The 20517-nt window shown below is 49.5% G+C and overlaps 1 protein-coding gene across 1 annotated transcript in view; it reads left to right on the top strand.

Annotated features, from left to right (window-relative positions):
- LOC311323761 (uncharacterized protein) overlaps nucleotides 1-20517 on the top strand; it is a gene marked incomplete at both ends in the record, with an annotated part of 97066 nt that overhangs the window by 30824 nt on the left and 45725 nt on the right. The window contains one exon of the mRNA XM_084456060.1: nucleotides 19438-19516. Within this exon, the coding sequence (XP_084312186.1) occupies nucleotides 19438-19516 (79 nt within the window). The remainder of the gene's footprint in view (nucleotides 1-19437; nucleotides 19517-20517) is intronic.

The following is a 20517-nucleotide window of genomic DNA, read 5'->3' as shown; positions in this document are numbered from 1 at the left end:
AAGAATGGGTTTGATTGATGGAACAATATGTTCTCCACCCAGCACTGCTGCCACGCTTGAACAGCCTGGAACAACCAGAGCTGTCGCTGGGTGATAGAGAAAGAGAGAGAGAGAGAGAGAGAGAGAGAGAGAGAGAAGGAGAGAGTAAAAGAGGATTCGTTTGCCAGAGCCAACCTTAAACTCTCCATCTCACACACACTATCATATTAATGTACATTCCACCTGCCATGTCTGGAACAAACCTTTTAGGCGGCATCAGCACTTTGACACATTTTTTATAGTTATCCTGCTGTGAAAATATTTAAATGAAATCTACATTTCCAAGGTACGGTAATGTTCAGGTTTCTGCCCAGGTGGTGATTTTGTTCTGTGCTGGCAGCCTTCAGAGGAAGGCTGGCTAGCATATAGCCAAATTTTCTTCAGCCTCATTTGCAGTCTGGAATGTTCTCTTTCCCTGTGATCAGCTGGGGTGGAAAGCAGCTCCAGAGTAGGATTCCCATGCACCAGGCACATGCCCTCATCCAAGATGGCTGTCATCATTGTCCGTTACCATTAAACATACAGTATGCAGTGAACCACTGTGCCAAGAGGAACAAATACAGAACAGGGTCAGTCTGGGACCTACTAATAAGCATTGCATGATGGGAAGGCTTTGATGGACAGTCCTCCAAGCGTTCCAAAGCTTCATTTGACAAACTGTAGCTTCTACTGTAGCAGTCAGGCTGAAGAACAATAGCTAATCACTGGTGCTGCAGGGTGAAGTGGAGGACGTGGAGTTCTTAAACTGTAGACTCTCACGCTCTGTCTGGAGCTGTGGGTTTGTTAAGCAGGCTGTTAAGCACATGTACAAATGGAGCAAATACAATTAAAACATGCGTATCAGGTCAAAACTAATGCTGATGCATGACTTGGAGTTGGGTTTTAGGTGGACAGATTATGTGGAGTGAGGGAGGGAATCAGTCCAGAGATTCCGGCGCGACAGCCAGAACCTGAACCTGAACATCTTTAGTGCTGACATGGAGTGAGGGGCTCCTGTCTGAGGTTCTTGGCCAGTCGGGTCTGTGGTTCTGATGAACACCAGTTGTTCAAACATGGCCAAATATTGGCAAGAAAAAAATTGTCAAATGAAATTACTTAAATCAAAACCACAGATGTATGTTCTCTTTCTCAGTTTGCAGCTGGACAACATTTCCTGTTACACACACACACATACATGCACACACACACACACACACACACACACACACACACACAGACACGCACACAAACACGCACACAAACACGCACACAAACATTCTTATGCTGACAAAAACAACAAGTGGGGTGAACTGGTTCTCTTGCAGACAGGCAGGAATAAACGATGTTCTAAGTACCTTGAATCCAGCTGAGCCTGTTAAAACAATGTTTTCAACTGTTACGCTTCTTCATACCGTCAGCGCACATCTCCAGCTTCATAATTGCTCCTCAGAGGCCCATAGAAGCATCCTGGATTGCAGAACCAGCACAGACTAGGCACGGGAGGGGGCAGCTATGGGTGCAGGCTCTGTGGCCAGGCTGTTAGGAGAGCTCCCACGGCTCAGTGGCCATGGCTGCAGGGTTAAAAGGATCTGGTGTGCTCCCTTGGCCTTCAGGCGCCTCAGCAGAGTAATGGACCATGACCGCTACTCCGGAGGGGCCCCGGACTGGGCCGGCAGCACAGCCATCGTACCCGTTTCCTTTACTAATGGACTGAAAGATCATCAGTTGGACACTGGGGTCTCCTCCGCCGAATGGAGGCCGGTCTTGGATGCCTGCACTGGGGGTGTCACTGCACTCATCACAGGATTTAGCCTCATGCCTGGGGGCGTTGGGTGTAGTGGAGGTCGTCCATCTTGTGGATCCTGAGAGGAGGACAAGGGAAGAAGAGTGCAGACCATAATCCCAGGACGGAGACAGAGCGCAGAATGTGCTTCCTCAGAGTTAGGCGGACCTGGCCTGGACCTGGCCCTGGCCCTGGCCCTGGCCCTGGACCTGGACCTGGACCTGGACCTGGACCTGGACCTGGACCTGGCCCTGGACCTGGACCTGGACCTGGACCTGGACCTGGACCTGGACCTGGCCTGGCCCTGGCCCTGGACCTGCACTCAAAGCCACCTGGACTCTGGAACAATGACACTATATCTGTCCTGGGGCAGTTCCAGACGTCGGGGTCAGGCAGTTGTAGTTCACACATCATGTTATCCAGACCTCTCCTCTGCGCTGTTCTGCCGTCGGAGAACGAAGCGCTTTCGTCATGATGAAGACATCCCGCTGACTCCGAGAGGAGTCCTGGACAGAGACAGGAACAGACATTTCACCGGGGTCAGGGATCAGAGCACACCAAAGACGTCACACAAATAATCCTCCCTGTCCAGAACAAATCGACAAAGTGACATCTGTGAGACCTCCTTAGTGGAGTTATTGTCCTTCGTTACTGAACCACACACGTGTGTAATAGTTGAATAGGTAATCCGGCTCAGAGACACTGAAGTGTACCAAATCCTCTCTCTCTCTCTAGTCATTAACTCTGGAATAAAACAAGGAGGCTGAGAAGCCCTTATCTCAGCTCCAGTGTTAAGTCAACTCTGTGCTTGTTCTGTTGGGTTTCAATTCTGCCCGCAAACTTAATTTGTTCAAACTTTCTTTCAGGCGTTGTGTCACGCGAGGTCACGAGGTGCGGTGCAAACAAAGTGCTTCTTTCTACATTAATTATTAATTTATATGTGTTGAGCGGAGAGAATCCCATAAAATGACAAAACATATTTGAGATTAAAAATTAAAAGGTATCTAGAAGTCATATGCCATAGCTTGCCATACCCAAACGACACCTCTGGTCCATCGCCACTGGAGCAGAGCTTTCAGGTGAACGCTGGATGCATGTGAGCCACTTACTTCTTCAGACCTTTATTAAAGCTCCTGTTTCCATGGTAACGAACCCAACTCTTGTCTTGAAGGAAAAAGAGTGAAGTGCGGGAAGGGGAGGGGGGGAGGGGGGGAGGGTGTGGAGCTTGTCTGTGGTCGTAACATTCTGCGTGCTGCCAGGGTACTACATATGGATGCTTGTTAAATCTGTTCTGCTTCGCCCCAGAAATCATAGCCAGATGATATCTCATTAGGGACTGACTGCCACCACCAGACAGACAGAGAGACAGAGACAGATAGACAGAGACTAAGACAGAGATACAGATACAGATGAAGAGAGATAGAGACAGAGGGACAGAGACAAAGGGACAGAGACTGAAACAGATAGACAGAGGAAGAGAGACAGAGGCGCAGAGACAGAGGGACAGAGACTAAGACTGACAGACAGTCAGACAGCCAGACAGCCAGACAGAGAAACCGAGACAGATATATATAGAGAGAGAGAGACAGAGAGAGAGAGAGAGAGAGAGAGAGAGAGAGACAGACACAGAAAGAGAAACAGATACAGAGAGACATAGAGACCTAGACAGACAGACAGACAGACAGACAGACAGACAGACAGACAGACAGACAGACAGACAGGGACAAAGATAGAGAGACAGCTAAATAGAGACAAAGGGACAGAGACAGAGAGACAAATAGACAGGGACACAGAGACAGATCGACAGAGACAGAGGGACAGATAGATAGAGGGACAGAGAGAGACAGAGAGACAGTGACCGAGGGACAGATAGACAGAGAGAGAGAGAGAGAGAGAGACAGAGATGGGATCCGACCTGTCAACAAATGTCCTCCGGCCCCGCCGCATGCTATCACGCTGGCCAGTGACCTGTTAACCGGGGCCACAGAGAGAGAGACGGACCAGGAAATAGAGTGGAGGAGGGGGCAGGAGAGACAGGCAGGATGTGGGTCTCACTAACACACAGCGGTGATTGGAGCTGTTGAAGCGTGGGGAACACAGCTATGTCTCCCCTGACCTCCGTGGCAGAGGCTACAGAGACAAATGGATCACCTGTACACACACACACGCGCACACGCGCACACGCGCACACGCGCACACACACACACGCACACACACACACACACACACACACACACACACACACACACACACACACACACACACACACACACACACACACACACACACATACAGTCCAGGTGCTTTTAATCTTATCACTGACTAAAAGGAGGCAGGGAGGCGCGCTTTGCCCGAAGCTTATCGTCCTCTCCTGTCGCTGCCGGCCCAGAGTGCCATGCTAGGCTGGAAATCATTAGCCACAAAGAGCTGCCTGGAAACGGGAGCTCGTCTTTGTCCAGAGCCCGGGCCTTTTAACAACCTATTGCTGACCAAGCTTTCTGGACAGAGCTCCCCTATTTTGAATTACCTTCTCCGACACTCCAATTATTTCTGGGCTTAGACCAGTAATTAATAATGCTCCCTTCTCTGCCTCCACATTCCTAATTAATTAGAAGCACCGAGTAAGCTCTGTGAAGCCCTTGGAAAGGGTCGGCCGCGTCTCCGGGGGAGCGGGTGGAGGGGGCACGTCTCCGGGGTTGTCCAGAGGCCGGGGAGACGGGGGTAGGGTGTACTGCTGCCCAGGTGGCCTCCCTCCAGACCCCCCCCCCCAGCTCACCTCAAAAAAGGCCAATATAGAACGCTGCACAGCCTGCCACACACACAGATAGACATGCGCATGCACACGCACACACACGCACGCACACACACACACACACACACACACACACACACACACACACACACACACACACACACACACACCCCTCCTACTCTACCCAGCCCAGGCCTGCTGACCCCCGGGTTAGAGGGGCTTCTCCTCTCTGCTCTGAGGCATTTTCCAGATGACTACCAGGGGCCGTGGGGCCCTCCAGCTGTTAGAGCCATTTCTCAGCCTCGCGGCCCTCCACCACGGACCATCCTCACAGCCCAGGGAGCCAGCGCTGCTGCTGCTGCTGGGCTGGAAGTGGCTCTCCATCACTAATGGACTCAGAGAAGACCCTGCAGGGAAGCACTCGTTCCTGGGGATGATACAGTAGGAGTGCCGTGCAGGGGCGTCGAGGTTGTTGGATGGGTCTGGGGGAGGGGTTGGGCTCGACTGGCTCACGCAGTCTTGAGAATAATGGTGGTGTGGATGTTTAGATAGTGTGACTAATGTTGTTTGTCTTGCCTGTCTGTCTGAGGAGACGTGGGAACAGCAACCTCTGTTCTCCTCTCCTCTGTTTTGGCGTATATATGAGTCACCGTTCATGAGCACTTTCCAGCCATCTGAATTTTGTGTGCCTGGTGAGATGCTATTTGTTTTGGAGAACATTGCGGAGGAAATTAATGTCTCAAAAGAGACCTGCAAATAAGACCCTTGGTTACTCAAGGTTGTCAGTTTCACTGAAATTAGATGTCTTTGTTGCTGGGTTGCATTGTTCTGTAATATTTGCTGAAGGCAGATGCTAGAATGGAAGTAGCCCAGACCTTCTTGGAACTTAAACGTTAATGAAGCTAAATGTTCTATCTGCGGGAACAGCCATTACGAGATTTAGAGAGTCAGATGTATTCCGGCCAGGTCTGCACATTTGATTTCCTTTTTTGTTCTGCGTCTTGTTCTATCTTGTGAATGCGTGAACGCTCATACTTGTTATCACTGATTGATCTCATCGGGAGGATTCACAGCCAGCGTCGATTATCACTATGGGTCAGCGCCTTATGCCAGGCACTTTATCCACAAAACAAGTGAACTGTGCCTTTAACTCTGCCATGCGTAATTAGGTGGGCTAGCTTGCAGAAGCTAGCCCAACTAGTGATATTCCCACTATTTCATTATTATTATTCTCCCCATTTTTTGTCTCCTTTATAACGTCTTCATACTTTGTGCTAGAAACTTTATTCAAACTTTAAAATGTTCACGATGTTTAGCTCTTTAATGGATGTATTCAGATTTTTTATATATATTTATTTATTTATTTTGAAATGTTACTTCTAAAACAATTTTTTGTCCCATTGAAACTGCTTGAAACTGCTTTTGGAATGTTCAGAAACTATTTTTAGAGTGGTGGAAGCTGTTGCTTTGAAAATATTCACATATTGTGTAAACTGCTGGCACTCCTACAGTTTTGAACGCTCACACATATTATATATCAAAATGTTCACACAACTGTGCTGATTTGTACAATGTAAGTATCTAAGCTGTGTGTCTTACAGTTTTCACTGTATGACAATTTGTTCGGCAACTGCGCTCCTCATTGAAACGCACTCTAAATTTTGAGTTGTTAATTTTGTATTTTTACCCTTTTTCTAACTTGTCGCTATACCTACAGTTTTAACAGCTCATACACCTATTATATTTTGAAATGTTCACACAATTGTGCTGATTCTTGTAAGTATCTAAGCTGTGTGACTTATAGTTTTCGCTGTGTGACGATTTGTTCAGCAACTGCACTCCCCATTGAAACGTATGGCGACACACTAGCTTTTGAGCTGCTAATTTTGCATTTTTACTCTTTTTCTAACTTGTCGCTATGCCTACAGTTTTAACAGCTCATACACATATTATATATCGAAACGTTCACATAACTGTGCTGATTCGTACAATGTAAGTATCTAAGCTGTGTGACTTACCATTTTTGAGTTATGACAATTTGTTCGGCAACTGCGCTCTTCATTGAAACATATGGTGCTGCACTAACTTTTGAGCTGCTGATTTTGCATTTCTACCCTTTTTCTAGCTTGTCGCCATGCCTACAGTGTTTAAGCTATACGGACATATTATACATAGAGATGTTCTCAGGATTCATATGGTGTCAATATATAAGCTTTTATAGTTTTCGCGATAGAGCTGTCTGAAGTGGACCATCAGAGTGTCAGTTGGGATTAGAGTGGTGGCAGCTGTTGCTTTTTTTTTTAAATTTGTGTGCATGTGCAGCCTCTCTTAAAGGTGCAGGCACCCTTTTATAACTAATGTGGTAGCACAGAACTCAGCCAAAGTGGAATAGAGACACATGATCTTCACTGGTGGGGGCCGGTGGGTATCCTGTAGAGGAGTACACCGTCCCTGACTGGCTATTACCAAAAGGGGCAGAGCCTCACCACCACGCCACTATTCACGCCACAGAACCCACTTTTCAGCCCCTGAGTGGGCTAGAGACACAGTCTTCAATGATGGATGCATGAAAATTGCCCGGAGGTCACTGTACTGTCCCTGACTAGCTGTGACCCAAGGGGGCGGAGCCTAACCAGCACGGCACTATCCACGCCACGGGCCCCACAACTCAGCCCCTGAGTGGGCTAGAGACACATGGTCTTCACCGGTGCGGGCGGGTAGGTGGCCCGGAGAGGGGTACACTATCCCCGACCAGCTCTGACCTGAGGGGGCGGAGTCTCGCCACCACGCCACGGACCCCACAATTCAGCCCCAGAGTGGGCTAGAGACCCACGGTCTTCGCTGATGGGTGCATGGAGATTGCCCGGTCCGTAGTAGTACTAGCAGTAGCTGTTACATACAACTGCAGCAGCTAGCCCACCTCATATTTTCTCCAGGAAATGTACTTTCTAGTTGGAGTTCTCATTTTATCCTCTGTTGGGAAAGGAGAGCGAATGTGAGAGCATCTTTTCCCAGACTGGAGTTGTGTGTGGCCCGGGGCTGGACTCTCCAGACCGTCTCTGACCAGACGGTAATTCATCCCCCCCCCCCCCGCCCTCCAGGACATGTCGAGCTCCCTCTCCCTTCCCTACACAAACAGCCCAAATATATCAAATCTAGTTTTCTAAAGGTTGCGGCCAGCCAGAGGGGACGGAGGAGAGGAGTGAGAGCGAGGGCTCCGTGCGCTTCCTGTCTGGGATCAGTAGAAACACGTCACATCATGGCTCCCTCTGACAGACACACAGACAGACGGGCGGACGGAGAGAGAGAGAAAAAAAAATTAATGTAGCCTTCAAGGGGGAGATGTTTGCTCCATGGTGCTTGTCCTCCATCCTGTTCTCTCCGTTCTCACAGTCTGCTGATTGATGTACTGTACGAACAGCGCTCCCTGGGCTCTGGGTCACTGAACCAGGAAGTGACACGTGTTTATCCGACCGGCGTGGAGTCAGGAGAGGAATTGAGCCCGTCTATTCAGATCTGGGGGCTTTGTTTGTGTCTCCTCTCATGACCAATATTTCCCTCTTGCTTCTCTCTCTCTCTCTCTCTCTCTCTCTCTCTCTCTCTCGCTTTCTCTTTTCCAACAATGGCCTTGTGAAAAATGAAAGCTGGCTGGATATAATGCAAAAACAGCATCCGCTCCAGTTTACCAGCGCAGCAGAAATCACAGCGTAGCTTCCCCCCCGCTTCTCCCAGATAGCTCTCTGCTGAGGAAACTGAACCGCTGCCACGGTGGCACCGGCCGGGATACTACTCTTTCAAAAGTGGTGTTAAGAAATGGCTTCTGGAGAACCAACAGTGTCAACACTGATCTGTGTGTGTGCGTGTGCGCGTGTGCGTGTGTGTCTGTGTGTGTGGGAGAGCATACGTGCCCGTCAGGTCCTTAGCTAACATTTTTATGTTTTTTATGTAATTATGTATTATTTGTTATTATGTATATAATATATTTTAATTTATTTTAATCATTGTAGTGCTAATGCCATCTGCCCCAGAGACTGCAGTATGGTTGGAAATTAGCCAATTTGGCTAAACCAGCATATTTACAGAAATGTTCCTTAATGTGCACTGTCTCTGAATTTTAAACTATTAAATAAAAAAATAAAAAAATAGATGTGGCTACAGTCAGTGATATTCCGTTTGTCTTGGTGTTCGGGGCTTGATTGAAGACTGAACAGTCAAGACAGGGCAAGCCTTGAGGAGAGAGGCGGTGGGAACTCAGTTTGTTGAGTAAAGCCTCTTTCCTCACTAAATTTAGCCTGCCCTGAGGTAATAAGATGAAATGGCGCAGAGAAGTTCAGGAAGCCTGAGCCCAGTCTTCTCCCTGTTCCCCTCAAGTCTCCTCCACTCTCCCCCCTGTCCTCCACCAGTCTCCTCCAGTCTTCCCCAGACTCCTCCACTCTCCCCCCTGTCCTCCACCAGTCTCCACCAGTCTTCCCCAGACTCCATCACTCTCCCCCAGACTCCACCAGTCTCCCCCAAACTCCACCAGTCTCCTCCAGTCTCCTCCAAACTCCACCAGTCTCCTCCAGTCTCCTCCAGACTCCACCAGACTCCATTAGACTTCCCCAGACTCCACCAGTCTCCTCCAGTCTCCCCCAAACTCCACCAGACTCCACCAGTCTCCACCAGTCTCCTCCAGTCTTCTCCAGTCTTCTCCAGTCTTCTCCAGTCTTCCCCAGTCTTCTCCAGTCTCCCTTGTCCTCCCCCAGCCTCTACCAGTCTCCCAGTCATGCAGAAAGCAGATGCTTTGTCCTCATCACACCCATGGTTAAGGTTAGAGCCGGAGCCCCAGGCGTCCGCGCTGGGAGAGGTGGAGGGGTGGGGAGGGGGAGGAGGGAGGGGGAGAGGAGGAGGGAGGGGGAGAGGAGGGAGTGGAGGGTCTGCTGGGAGAACTGTGCTGAAAGATGGACTGGGCTGCTGGATGGAGAGAGGAAGAATGTATGATGACTAAATGGGAGGAAGGCTTTTGGGGTCATGTATTTCTTTGGAGGGTTGAAGGTGGAGAGTGGTTTTGTGGGAGTTCTCACTCTCCCCCTCCACCCTCTCCCCTTTTCACACTCTTCTACACCTCTTTCTGGCTGGGGGTGGGCTGGAGCTGGGGCTCGTGTTTTGGCCTAGTCTTAGATTTAGATTTACATTCATACCATAGATTTAAGCTTGAGCTGGGGCTAGTATTGGGGCCTGGGCTGGGGCTAGTGTTGGGGCCTGGGCTGGGGCTAGTGTTGGGGCCTGGGCTGGGGCTAGTGTTGGGGCGTGGGCTGGGCTAGTGTTGGGGCGTGGGCTGGGGCTAGTGTTGGAGCCTGGGCTGGGGGTAATGTTGGGGTAAGGGCTGGTGGTAAGGTTGGGGTGTGGGCTGGGGCTAGTGTTGGGGCGTGGGCTGGGGCTAGTGTTTGGGCCTGGGCTGGGGCTAGTGTTGGGGGCTGGGGCTAGTGTTGGGGCCTGGGCTGGGGCCTGGGCTGGGGCTAGTGTTGGGGCCTGGGCTGGGGCTAGTGTTGGTGCGTGGGCTGGGGCTAGTGTTGGTGCGTGGGCTGGGGCTAGTGTTGGTGCGTGGGCTGGGGCTAGTGTTGGGGGCTGGGGCTAGTGTTGGGGCCTGGGCTGGGGCTAGTGTTGGGGCGTGGGTTGGGGCTAGTGTTGGGGCTTGGGCTGGGGCTAGTGTTGGGGCGTAGGATGGGCATGGCTCTGTGGCTGTGGCAGGGGACGGCCAGGATTTAGGTAGTATCCGCAGAGTCAGCAGCAGCGGACGTCACAGGGGCAGCGAGAGCCAAGAACAATAGGATCTGCAAGGGCTTGATGGAGAGGCTGGGGAATGCTGGGGGGGCAGGGACCCGAGGGAGGGGACAGAACTCACAGTCACTCACGACCCCCTCCCTCAAGCAGAGGTCACCGCCAGGTTTCCAACTCGCCGAGGTCGGAGCAGGAAACGCTTCAGTACGTACTACATGCGAGAGCTGAGAAAAACATATCGCATATCACATCCCATGGCCCGAAAAAAGCAGAATGGCAAATATTTACTTGACATAACTAGGCCCCAGTTGTCTCCTAGCGATAGATGCTTTTCAAGAGCGCCTTCAAAATGGGGTTGGGAAATAATGAATGTGTGCCTGTTGGCCTTCCTCACCTTCTCATCATTAATGGCTCAATGATGACACAGAATGGATGCACACCAGCTGCCTCCCCCATCTGCAGCCTGTGATGTACGATGCCATGTTTACAAACAATCACTTATCTAAAGACAATAACATCCCTGCTTCCTGAACACATCAGCAAAAAAAGTGTGGCAGCCGAGAGAGAGAGAGAGAGAGAGAGAGAGAGAGAGAGAGGAGGAGAGAGCAAGAGAGAGATGAGGAGAGAGAGAAGAGAAAGGGAGAGAGAGGAGGAGAGAGGGAGAGAGAGAAGAGAAGAGAAAGGGAGAGAGGAGAGAGAAGAGAGAAGAGAGGCAGAGAGAGAGGAGAGAGATAGAGAGAAGATAGAGAGAGAGGAGGAGAGAGGAGAGAAATAGTGAGAAGATAGAGAGAGAGGAGAGAGATAGTGAGAAGAAGATAGAGGAGAGAAAAGAAAGAGAAGAGGAGAGAGGGGGCGAGAGAGAAGAGGGGAATAAGAGAGAGAGAGAGAGATGAACAATGCCACTCTCTCCACTGTTTAATGGGGCAGGGATGATCTATGAGCTTGTAGCGTCTTATCGGGAAATCAATCTCACTTTCAGGGAAGCTCGTTGAACTACTGTAACACCGTCTTGCAACCAAGGAGGTCTGGAGAGGGACTGTATGCATGCTGTTTTTCTCAGTTTTTTCTTCTTTAGATGGTGAAGTCTCTGGGTTGTTTGTACACATGCTACTCGGGCCCTAGCTCCATTCCTCCCTCTGAGTTTTGGCTCGGTATTCCCCCCACAGCGTACACCCACACCACTCATCACCCGGAGAAACAGCAGAGAACAAGGTTGGGGTTAAAGAGACCCTGGCCTGAATCCAGGAATATATATTTAGGATTAGACCTGATTTAATTTCCAGGAAAAAGGGGACTTTTCCCAGCTAATACACAGACAATCTGAGGGGGTTGACCACCTGCAGGTTGGCACCAGTCCCCAGGGTCAAGGCTGTTTGTATTCTATTCTTAATGCTCTAATTTCCCTCTAGGTGTGCGCAGGAGTGAGGGCACATTAGCAGGCGGGTTCAATTAATTGAAAGGCAGATTTTTATGCATTCATTCATTGCATTAACAGACTAATAGGCTTGGTTGTTTGAAGTTCGCAAGTCACTCATTAGTTCCACTACGGGGTCGCAATGCATACGGAGTCGGGCTGTGGGCCAAATCATGTGAGAACGGAGGTATTTGAGTTAATGGGAAACCTCAATGCTTTGTAACGCCTCTCCCCCCACCTTTTAACCTAGATACAGAACTAGCAAGCATGTTCTGTAGAGAGTAAACACACAAACACAGTCAGATGCAGCTGTTTGCTCAGGACGGCAGGTGGATCCCGTCTCATGAAATGAAAAGCTCTCATTTCCCACATGTGCTGTTGCTTGTCTAGACAATATCCTGTGGAGCCTATTAAAATGATATCTACTTTGTTTCCAGCCTCAGTCAGCTACCTGACAGCACGTTTGGGTATATGCATGGATAACAAAATACCTATTGTCTGCCAGAGCAGAAAGACAGACGTACCACACACCCACACACACGCACACACACACACACAGTCACACACACACACACAAACACACACACACACACACACACACACAAACAGAAACACACACACACAAAGCTTGTGGGATATGGGAAGGCACGGTAACACATCTCTCCTCTGGTCAACCGGAGCGAGAAAGAGACTCCTGGTTTGGAACTCTGCATAATTTGTTTCAGATTACAATGCCATTGGCCCATACAACAGAAAGCCAAACTTGGACCCACTGTAAAGATTTCTCTCAATTTTGTACGTTGTGACTAATTACTGAAAACCTAACAATGTTACCAATCTGAATAACCTTTGCTTTAATTGCAAGCATATGGGTATTTAACCTCCAAAGCACTGTTGACTGAATGAAGTACTATATCTTTAGATTAGCCAGAGTTCACAGTGTGATTGAAATTGCCTTTGATTTGGAACATGTGATTGGTAATACTTTCCACAACCCGTGGGGAGGAGTGACATCATCAGCAATAAAGTCACCATTGGTCGTTTGGTCAGAAATAAGAGAGGTTCACCCCGAAGTGACCTGTGTGTGTGTGTTTGAATGACAGAGTAAGTGTGTGTGTGTGTGTGTGTGTGTGTGTGTGTGTGTGTGTGTGTGTGTGTGTGTGTGTGTGTGTGTGAGTTCGTCAGTGTGTCCTGTGATCAGTGTTTAATATGCAGAGAGGTCTATGTCACAGACGCTTTCCCATTTACAGCGTGTCTCATAAAGGAGTGAGGTCATCGACTTCAAGCGCCTGACAGGCAGATGTTACTAGTTTCTGCTGACAAAGTGCAATGTACCAGAGAGTCAATACAAAATGTATCAGTGAGTCAATACAGATGAGTAGAAGTAAAACTGTACAGACTATAGGTGTGCACTAACTCACATGTGGCGAGCCGCGAGCAAGATAAGAAGAAAACTAAACAGGGAATCATTTGTTCAGTGTGTTCCAGACCGCAGGCTCTCTCCCCACTTCCTGTGGAGTGATGGAGGACCCCCAAATCAAATTGTAAATGAGGAGTTCTACAAGTGGAACGGGACGCCAAAAGACGGCTGTCAAGATTGTCAGTGTCCTTGTCAAGCCGAAATGACACGTCCTACTCAGCTGCAGCCAGTGGCACAGAGGACGGCCAGCTGATGTGTTCTTCTCTTGGGGGGAAGAAGCAGCACATGTCATGTTATTTGTAGACAGAGGAACAGATTGTGTTGAATGACAGCAGGGGGACGGGGCTAGGGGAGTGTGTGTGCATGTGGCCTTCAGCTTCTTCCAGGGGTGTGTCCCATTTCTGACCGATGGTTCCTTGCCTGTGCTCTCATCGGCCCACTCCCCTTCCGAGGCCACAGGGTTCATCTGGACATAGCATAGGCATAGCTCCTTCTCCTTCCCTCTGTGTTGTTTTTTCTTACCCAATGGTTCATTTGTCATATGTACATAATATGGGTGCCATGTACAATGAAGTGCGTATGCCTGTGTGATATGAGTGAACAAGTACTGGCATGTGTGTGTATGTGTGTGTATGTGTGTGTATGTGTGTGTGTGTGTGTGGGAGAGGGGGGGGGGTAACTTCTCATTGTCTTTATGGAACTCAGAGAAAGCTTTCCCCCTCCCTCGTCCCTGGGCTGCATTATACATCGTCATCACCATCATCATCATCGTCATCATCATCATCACCTCACTTCATTACAGATTAGGATTGGGTTCCCTTCATAATTACCCTTCCACTGTTGCGGAGGTGTTTATCATTCGGCCGGCCTAATTGCTCTCCTGTGGAGTCATTCATCACAGACACGTTCTGTCAAGATGGCGCTTGATTCTACCTGGGTTTCAGAACATCACTTTCCAGCGGACAGACATGTCAATGCTAATGGCCATTCTGTTTGATCACCACTCCGGCCAATTAACTGCCCAGGAATGGCAGTGGAGAACTTCCAGACATTTAGAACTGCAATGAGGTTCCCAGTCCAGAGCCGGAATGTGTTGACAAGCCTGACGGTCTCTCTACGTGAAGCGAGTGTGAGAGGACCTTGTTCTGCCGCCCTAACTCGACGGGCATGGCTTCAACGAAGCTGACTGCTCTCTCGCCCAGCCAGTATCTTCGGCAAGAATTTGTATTTTCCTCTGCTTTTTTCTCCTCGGCCTCTTTATCCATTTGCAGAGAAGGGGTGGCCCTGAGTTAGATGATGTTAGCTCACTTTTTGGACACAGCTACAGCTTATGTAAACAGATCCGGAGCCATCAACCGTAGCTTGTTTGTTCTTGTGTTTTTTTCCCTCTCTTCTCCGGCACGACTCGGTGGCTGGCACATCCACTGGAACGGCCACGTTCATGACATGCTCACTAAAGGGTGGGTGGGAGCTCCACTGAACCCAGGCAGGCGAACAGGCAGTCAGAGAAGCCAGGCGGACAGGCAGGCAGACAGGCAGTCAGAGAAGCCAGGCAGGCGAGGCTGCGGGGGCAGACAGACAGGCAGGCAGGCAGGGTAGACACAGACAGACCGATAGGCAGGCAGGCAGGCAGGCAGGGTAGACAGACAGGCAGACAGACAGGCAGGCAGACAGACAGACAGACAGACAGACAGACAGACAGACAGACAGACAGGCAAACAGGAAGGCAGGGCAGACAGGCAGGCAGGGCAGACAGGCAGGCAGGGCAGACAGGCAAGGGGAATTCTGCAGCCTGTGCTGCTCAGACTCGGGGCCCTGGCCAAGAGCTCTCACTGATGTCATAGAGGGATTACAGCCATCAAGACTTTCTTGCTCCTGGAAACAATGTCTGTTGGGGGCTGCTGACATGTTATTTAAAAAAAATAAAATGTTTTAGGTATCCTACTTTTCCGGAATCTACAGAGCAACATTGCTCTTCGTATTTCCCACGTGAAAGTAACATTGTTTCAAAGACTCTTCATGGGCCTCTGATGATAAATCTACTGTACAAACTGGTGTTCCTAATTAACTTTCAGAGTAGTATGTTGCTGCAGTATGATTTCATCTGCTCTACATATTTACACACTTGTTATCATTTAAAGCGCAGGACTTGGGGGTGTTACAGGGCACGCATTCCTGTGGGAGCAGGTTCTACTTCATCACACTTAACATAGGGGACGGCCCACAATTCCCTGATCAGGTTGCTGTCTGCATTTAATGAGACGCATCGGGTGGTGTGACTGGGAAATCAATGACTATTGACTCAACTTGTATTCCAGCTATGGCAATGCACTGACTGTGGTGTCAGTGATCTGTTTCGATGCGACCAATTAAAGTAGTGGTTGGAGATCATCTTTAATGGATGTTTAAACCAAGGATTATCTGTTGAATGCAGTTAGATTGAAATACTGCAGCGTTCTTGTTTTCATGTGCAATGCTAATGGCCGGCACTTTTTAGGATGAAATGTTTTGATCGAGAAACAAGGGGTTTGGATCCAGGGGACTTGAGAGTGCTCAACTAAAGTTGGAAAGAAATGACTCAAAATTGAGCTATTATGATGTCCACATGGGTGTCCACACTCTGACCTCGAGCTAGAACATTAATGGGTTCTGCAGGGGTTGATCAGAAATGGAGCAGGTTCAGTGTTAATTATCCCACACCTGCCTCTCCTTCTAGTGGCGGTGCAACTGAAGATTTGGGGTTAATAAGGTTACATTACAAGATCCGGGGGGGGGGGGGGGGGGGGGCGTCTTTAATTGGCCACACGGTGACACACACATTACACACAGTGAGCGGCGACATTGCACACAACACACTCACACATGCAACTTCGGGGGTTGCCGGTGGAAAGTATTCCCTGCATTTCTCCCATCCTCCTCCAGGGGCAGCCAGGAGCAGTGCGCAGCCATTGTTCATGGCGCCTGGGGACCAAGTCCAAGTGCGCAGTCCCTGGTCAGAGACCGGACTGAAGAGCATCTGTTCTTCTGCATGTTTTTCGTATTGGTTTCATTGGGAGGAAACCCTTGCGAATGCTGGGAGAACAGGAAGATCTGATTACAAGCTAAGCCTTGATGCTCATATTCAATGTTTACACTTGTGTAATTAGTATGAACGCTGACATGAAACATGAAATCGATCGAATGTTCTTAATTAGCATACAGGCTGGTTGATATTCATGTTTGCTAGGATGGGGCATGTCACGTTTGACATTCAAGATCTCTCCAGCCTTTGTGTGCTGCTCGTGCTTGTGGATGAAAAGGCTCTTTGGTGTTGGCTGATCAAACACAGGGCTCTATTGATCCTACTGTTGTAATGCTCTGCTTTCTGTGCCCAGTCCCCTCTTAGCCCTCACATCAAGAGCTACAAATGTGCTTTGACTCTGAATAGATCACTTAACCCCATAAAACATTACAGGTAATAAACACTGGAAGATCGATGCTTAGAGTCGGGAAAACTGGCGTGTTATGAGTGTATGTACTGTAAGTGTTGATGTACTGCAAACTGGCTTGCCTGTTAAAACTTCTCCTCAAATGCTCCTCAGATGACATCTTATGGCATCCATTAAGTCTATACATTCTGTTTAGATAAGCCTTCCATAAATTGTCTGCTGTTGGAGCAGACAGACAGACCAGCGTTTGGCTCCCATCAAACAATGCGGATCATCGTCATTATGAAGCAATTTTGTCTGGCCCTGATTTTATCACTCGCAGAATCATTCCCAGAGAAGTGGAACTCATAATTCAGGGCTGGCATTTAGCGGTTGACATTCAAGAGAACATCAAAGTGACTCCACCCTGTCCTCCCTGTACAGTATATATCATATATATTTGCAGGTAGGCGACATTGAATCTCCCTCAGTTCTATTGTTGGTGGCGTACTTTCATCTTTCCCTCGGGCACAGCGTGACGTGCTGCACCTGTGAGGAGTGAGGGATTAACAAGCATAATTGCAGGCATTGTGCCTGACCGTCTACCAGGCCAGGGGGAGCAGCCCCCCCCTGACCGTCTACCAGGCCAGGGGGAGCACCCCCCCCCTGACCGTCTACATGGCCAGGGGGGGCACCCCACCCCGCTAGCGCTGCCATATCTCGCTCCCCGTCCTGAGGTGCTATGCCCGTGGGAGTGGCGGTGGTGGCTACATGATGGCGGCCGCCCTCCCATGTGCTAGTCCTATTCTAAGCCTGTTGTGTCCCCGGCTGTCAGCCCGCTGTCAGCATGGATCGGTTCCCTGACCCTAAACACTGCTGATCCGAGTTCAACCCTTCCCCCCCCACGGTTCCTTATTGACTCGCCACTCTCTCCCTTCGTCTCCTCGCCGAGCTCTCGCCGCCTCCCCGTCGGTCTGATGTCCGCCCGCTGTGGCGGCCCGGCTTACCCATAATGCACTATGAAATGGGGGGCTCGACCCCCCGCGCCTTGTTAACTTCCCGCTGATTGATAAACAGCGAGCTGCCGTGCGGTGACAAGCGCTGCTGGAATTATACACAGCGGTGCGCTGTGTGTGCGCGCTCGTCTGGTGGCGTGTGCGTGTGTGTGCGTGTCCCCTGCCAGCCACACAGTCCCCAGCAGAGAGCATGTTGCTATGCAGACTCAGTGCGTGATTTGGTTTCTGTGGACACGGATTTGCCTATTTGAAACCAACGGCCAATCGCTTCCCAGGGTTTGTGCAGTCCTCGCGTCACGTAGCCCAGTCTGTGTTTGTTTTGCGTGGAACAGGGGGCTGGAATTTGCTTATGAGAATATTGAGTTTATTCTTGACATTTTGCTGAGGCCTGTTAGGATCCGCCCAGCGTGCTTCAGCTGCATGGCAGCACAGCTACAGTACAGACGGATGAGCCTGTGTTTGTGTGCGGCGGACAGATGTTTGCGGTTCTGCCTGTCCGACACAGACGGCGAGGACTAATTAGGACTTCAGCTCGTCAGTGCGATACGTCATTTGATGGGACACGTCGGTCTGTGGCCTGTCTTTGATCCCCTGATGGTTTCCAGCTCTTTGGCTTTATAATGGGTAATAAAAGGCTGAGGCCAGGAAATATCGTATCTCACACCAGCGGGTCCAGAACCAGAACAGAACGCCCGTCACACGCCGTGAGCTCACACTCAGCACGGGTGAGGTCAGTCAGACTATCCAGTCGCCTGCCATGGGTGTTCCTCCTCTGTGGATTAACACCAGCTAGCCATCTGCTGACACACACACACACACACACACAAACAGACTTGCATTATGATACACGCACATTCTTGTACTGTACACACCTACTCACTCACACACATGCTGTAATAATCAACTCAGTGGGATCTTATTGTGTTTCTGAGCTCATCCCATTCCAGCCCCGCCCCCCAACCCGCTGTTATTCCCCCAGTCCTCCGTTCCCCTGCCTGGCTGTCCTCTCTCTGCCAAGGTCCTTCAAAGGAGAGGAGGGGTCGGGGCTAACCTTGGTGGGAGTAGGGAAGGGCGGCCAAGAGGAGCCCCTGTTACAACACTCACAGCCTTCAGTCTATTAAGTGATGCTTCCCCAGAGAGGCAAAGAGAGGGAGGAGAGAGAGAGAGAGAGAGAGAGAGAGAGAGGGAGGTGGGATAAGGGGAGGGACGGGTAGGAAGAGAGGGAGTGGAAGGGGAATATGAGAGAGAGAGAGAGAGAGAGCATTGAATAAGCACTCTAATTGTATTTGCCCACAACAGAGATGTTACTCTCATTCATCTTGCTTTGTTGACAGTAACACATGGTTCCCTCACAGAATCCTTTTAATATATCATTGAACGATTGCTCCAATCTTATATCTCACTCGCTTTCCTTTCTTTTAGAGCGATAATGAAAATCTGCCTCCCCAATCTCCAATATCATCTGAAGACCCAACACATCTGATTTCACCAAATTATATATTTCTCTGAATTACACTGATTAGGTTTTTCACCTTGAAACAGGGTATCAGTACTGAGTGTCTCTCTATGGTGCATGCAGCAGGAATGTACCTGAATAGTGAAGCTCATAGCAGCTGCAGGACCAATTCCATTTTCTCCCAGAGGGAATCACTGCCCTGTATCAGTTACAGCTGCTCAATTCAATTTAGACTGTCCTACGGCCTGGCTAGCTTTTTCAATCAAGTCTCTCTCCATTGATCGCACTATTTATCTCTCATGCTAGTCTGGCATTGGTGGAATAGCTAAGCCTTGATGATTGATGTTTTGGAGCCAGGCCTTGAGGGTCACTTCTAAACCGAATGCTTATTTTTCTCTGTTTTCCCTGCAGGGGTCTGTTTGCAAGTCACTACACAGAAACACACTACCTGGAGGATGGCAGACGGGTCACGGGGAACCACAACTCCACGGTATGGAATCAACAGAGAGCCCCGATCATCCCTGCTAGAACAAATGCATTCTCTTTGAGCTGTTTGGTTGATTTGTTCTTATCTGACGCCTAGCTGACTTAATGTTCTTTACTTTGAGACCTCGTGTTGAGCTCCTGTACCTAGACTGTAAGGCTACTGCGTGCCTCCAAATCTGTCTTCGGCACGTGCGTAGGGATAAGGAGATCCACATCGCTGGGAGAGGCTTCCCGCATACTGTCCTCACTTGCAAAAATATTTTCTTAGGAACGTTTCAGTCACATTACATTACAGTCATTTAGCAGATGGTTTTATCCAAAGAGACTAACAATAATTGCATTCAACGTAGGAAGAGCCAATGTACTACTACTTGCCAGACCTCACAAGTGCATCTTCTTTCTAAAACAAGTGACTACGAGCATAATCTAGTGCTGAAGGCAAAGTGCAAGAATAGCAATCTAAAATACAATAGGTGCTTAAAGTCGCACTGAAATGAAAAAAGCATTCTGTCCCATTTTGGTTCACATAATTGGTCATAGTGTTCACCTATTCAACAATGTATGGCAAACAAATTACAAAATTCTACTTTTGTTGTAATCTTATATCCTTTGCCTCTGGGTATGAAATGCGCTATACAAATAAAGCTTTGTTTGATTGATTGAAGCATGCTGTGCACCCTCACAGTGAATTTAGATATTTTATATTGGTATTTTCCAGCCTGATCAAAATGTTCAGGTCAAGACTCAGAGCTGTGTTCCTGAGGGGGGGCCCTCCCTGGCTGGGCCTGGCCAGAGAGCTGTGTTCCTGAGGGGGGGCCCTGCCTGGCTGGGCCTGGCCAGAGAGCTGTGTTCCTGAGGGGGGGGGGCCTCCCTGGCTGGACCTGGCCAGAGAGCTGTGTTCCTGAGGGGGGGCCCTCCCTGGCTGGGCCTGGCCAGAGAGCTGTGTTCCTGAGGGGGGGCCCTCCCTGGCTGGGCCTGGCCAGAGAGCTGTGTTCCTGAGGGGGG

The sequence above is a fragment of the Borostomias antarcticus genome, assembly GCF_949987555.1.
Source record: "Borostomias antarcticus genome assembly, chromosome: 22".
Lineage (NCBI taxonomy): Eukaryota > Metazoa > Chordata > Actinopteri > Stomiiformes > Stomiidae > Borostomias > Borostomias antarcticus.
This window is presented reverse-complemented; position numbering and strand designations above follow the sequence as displayed.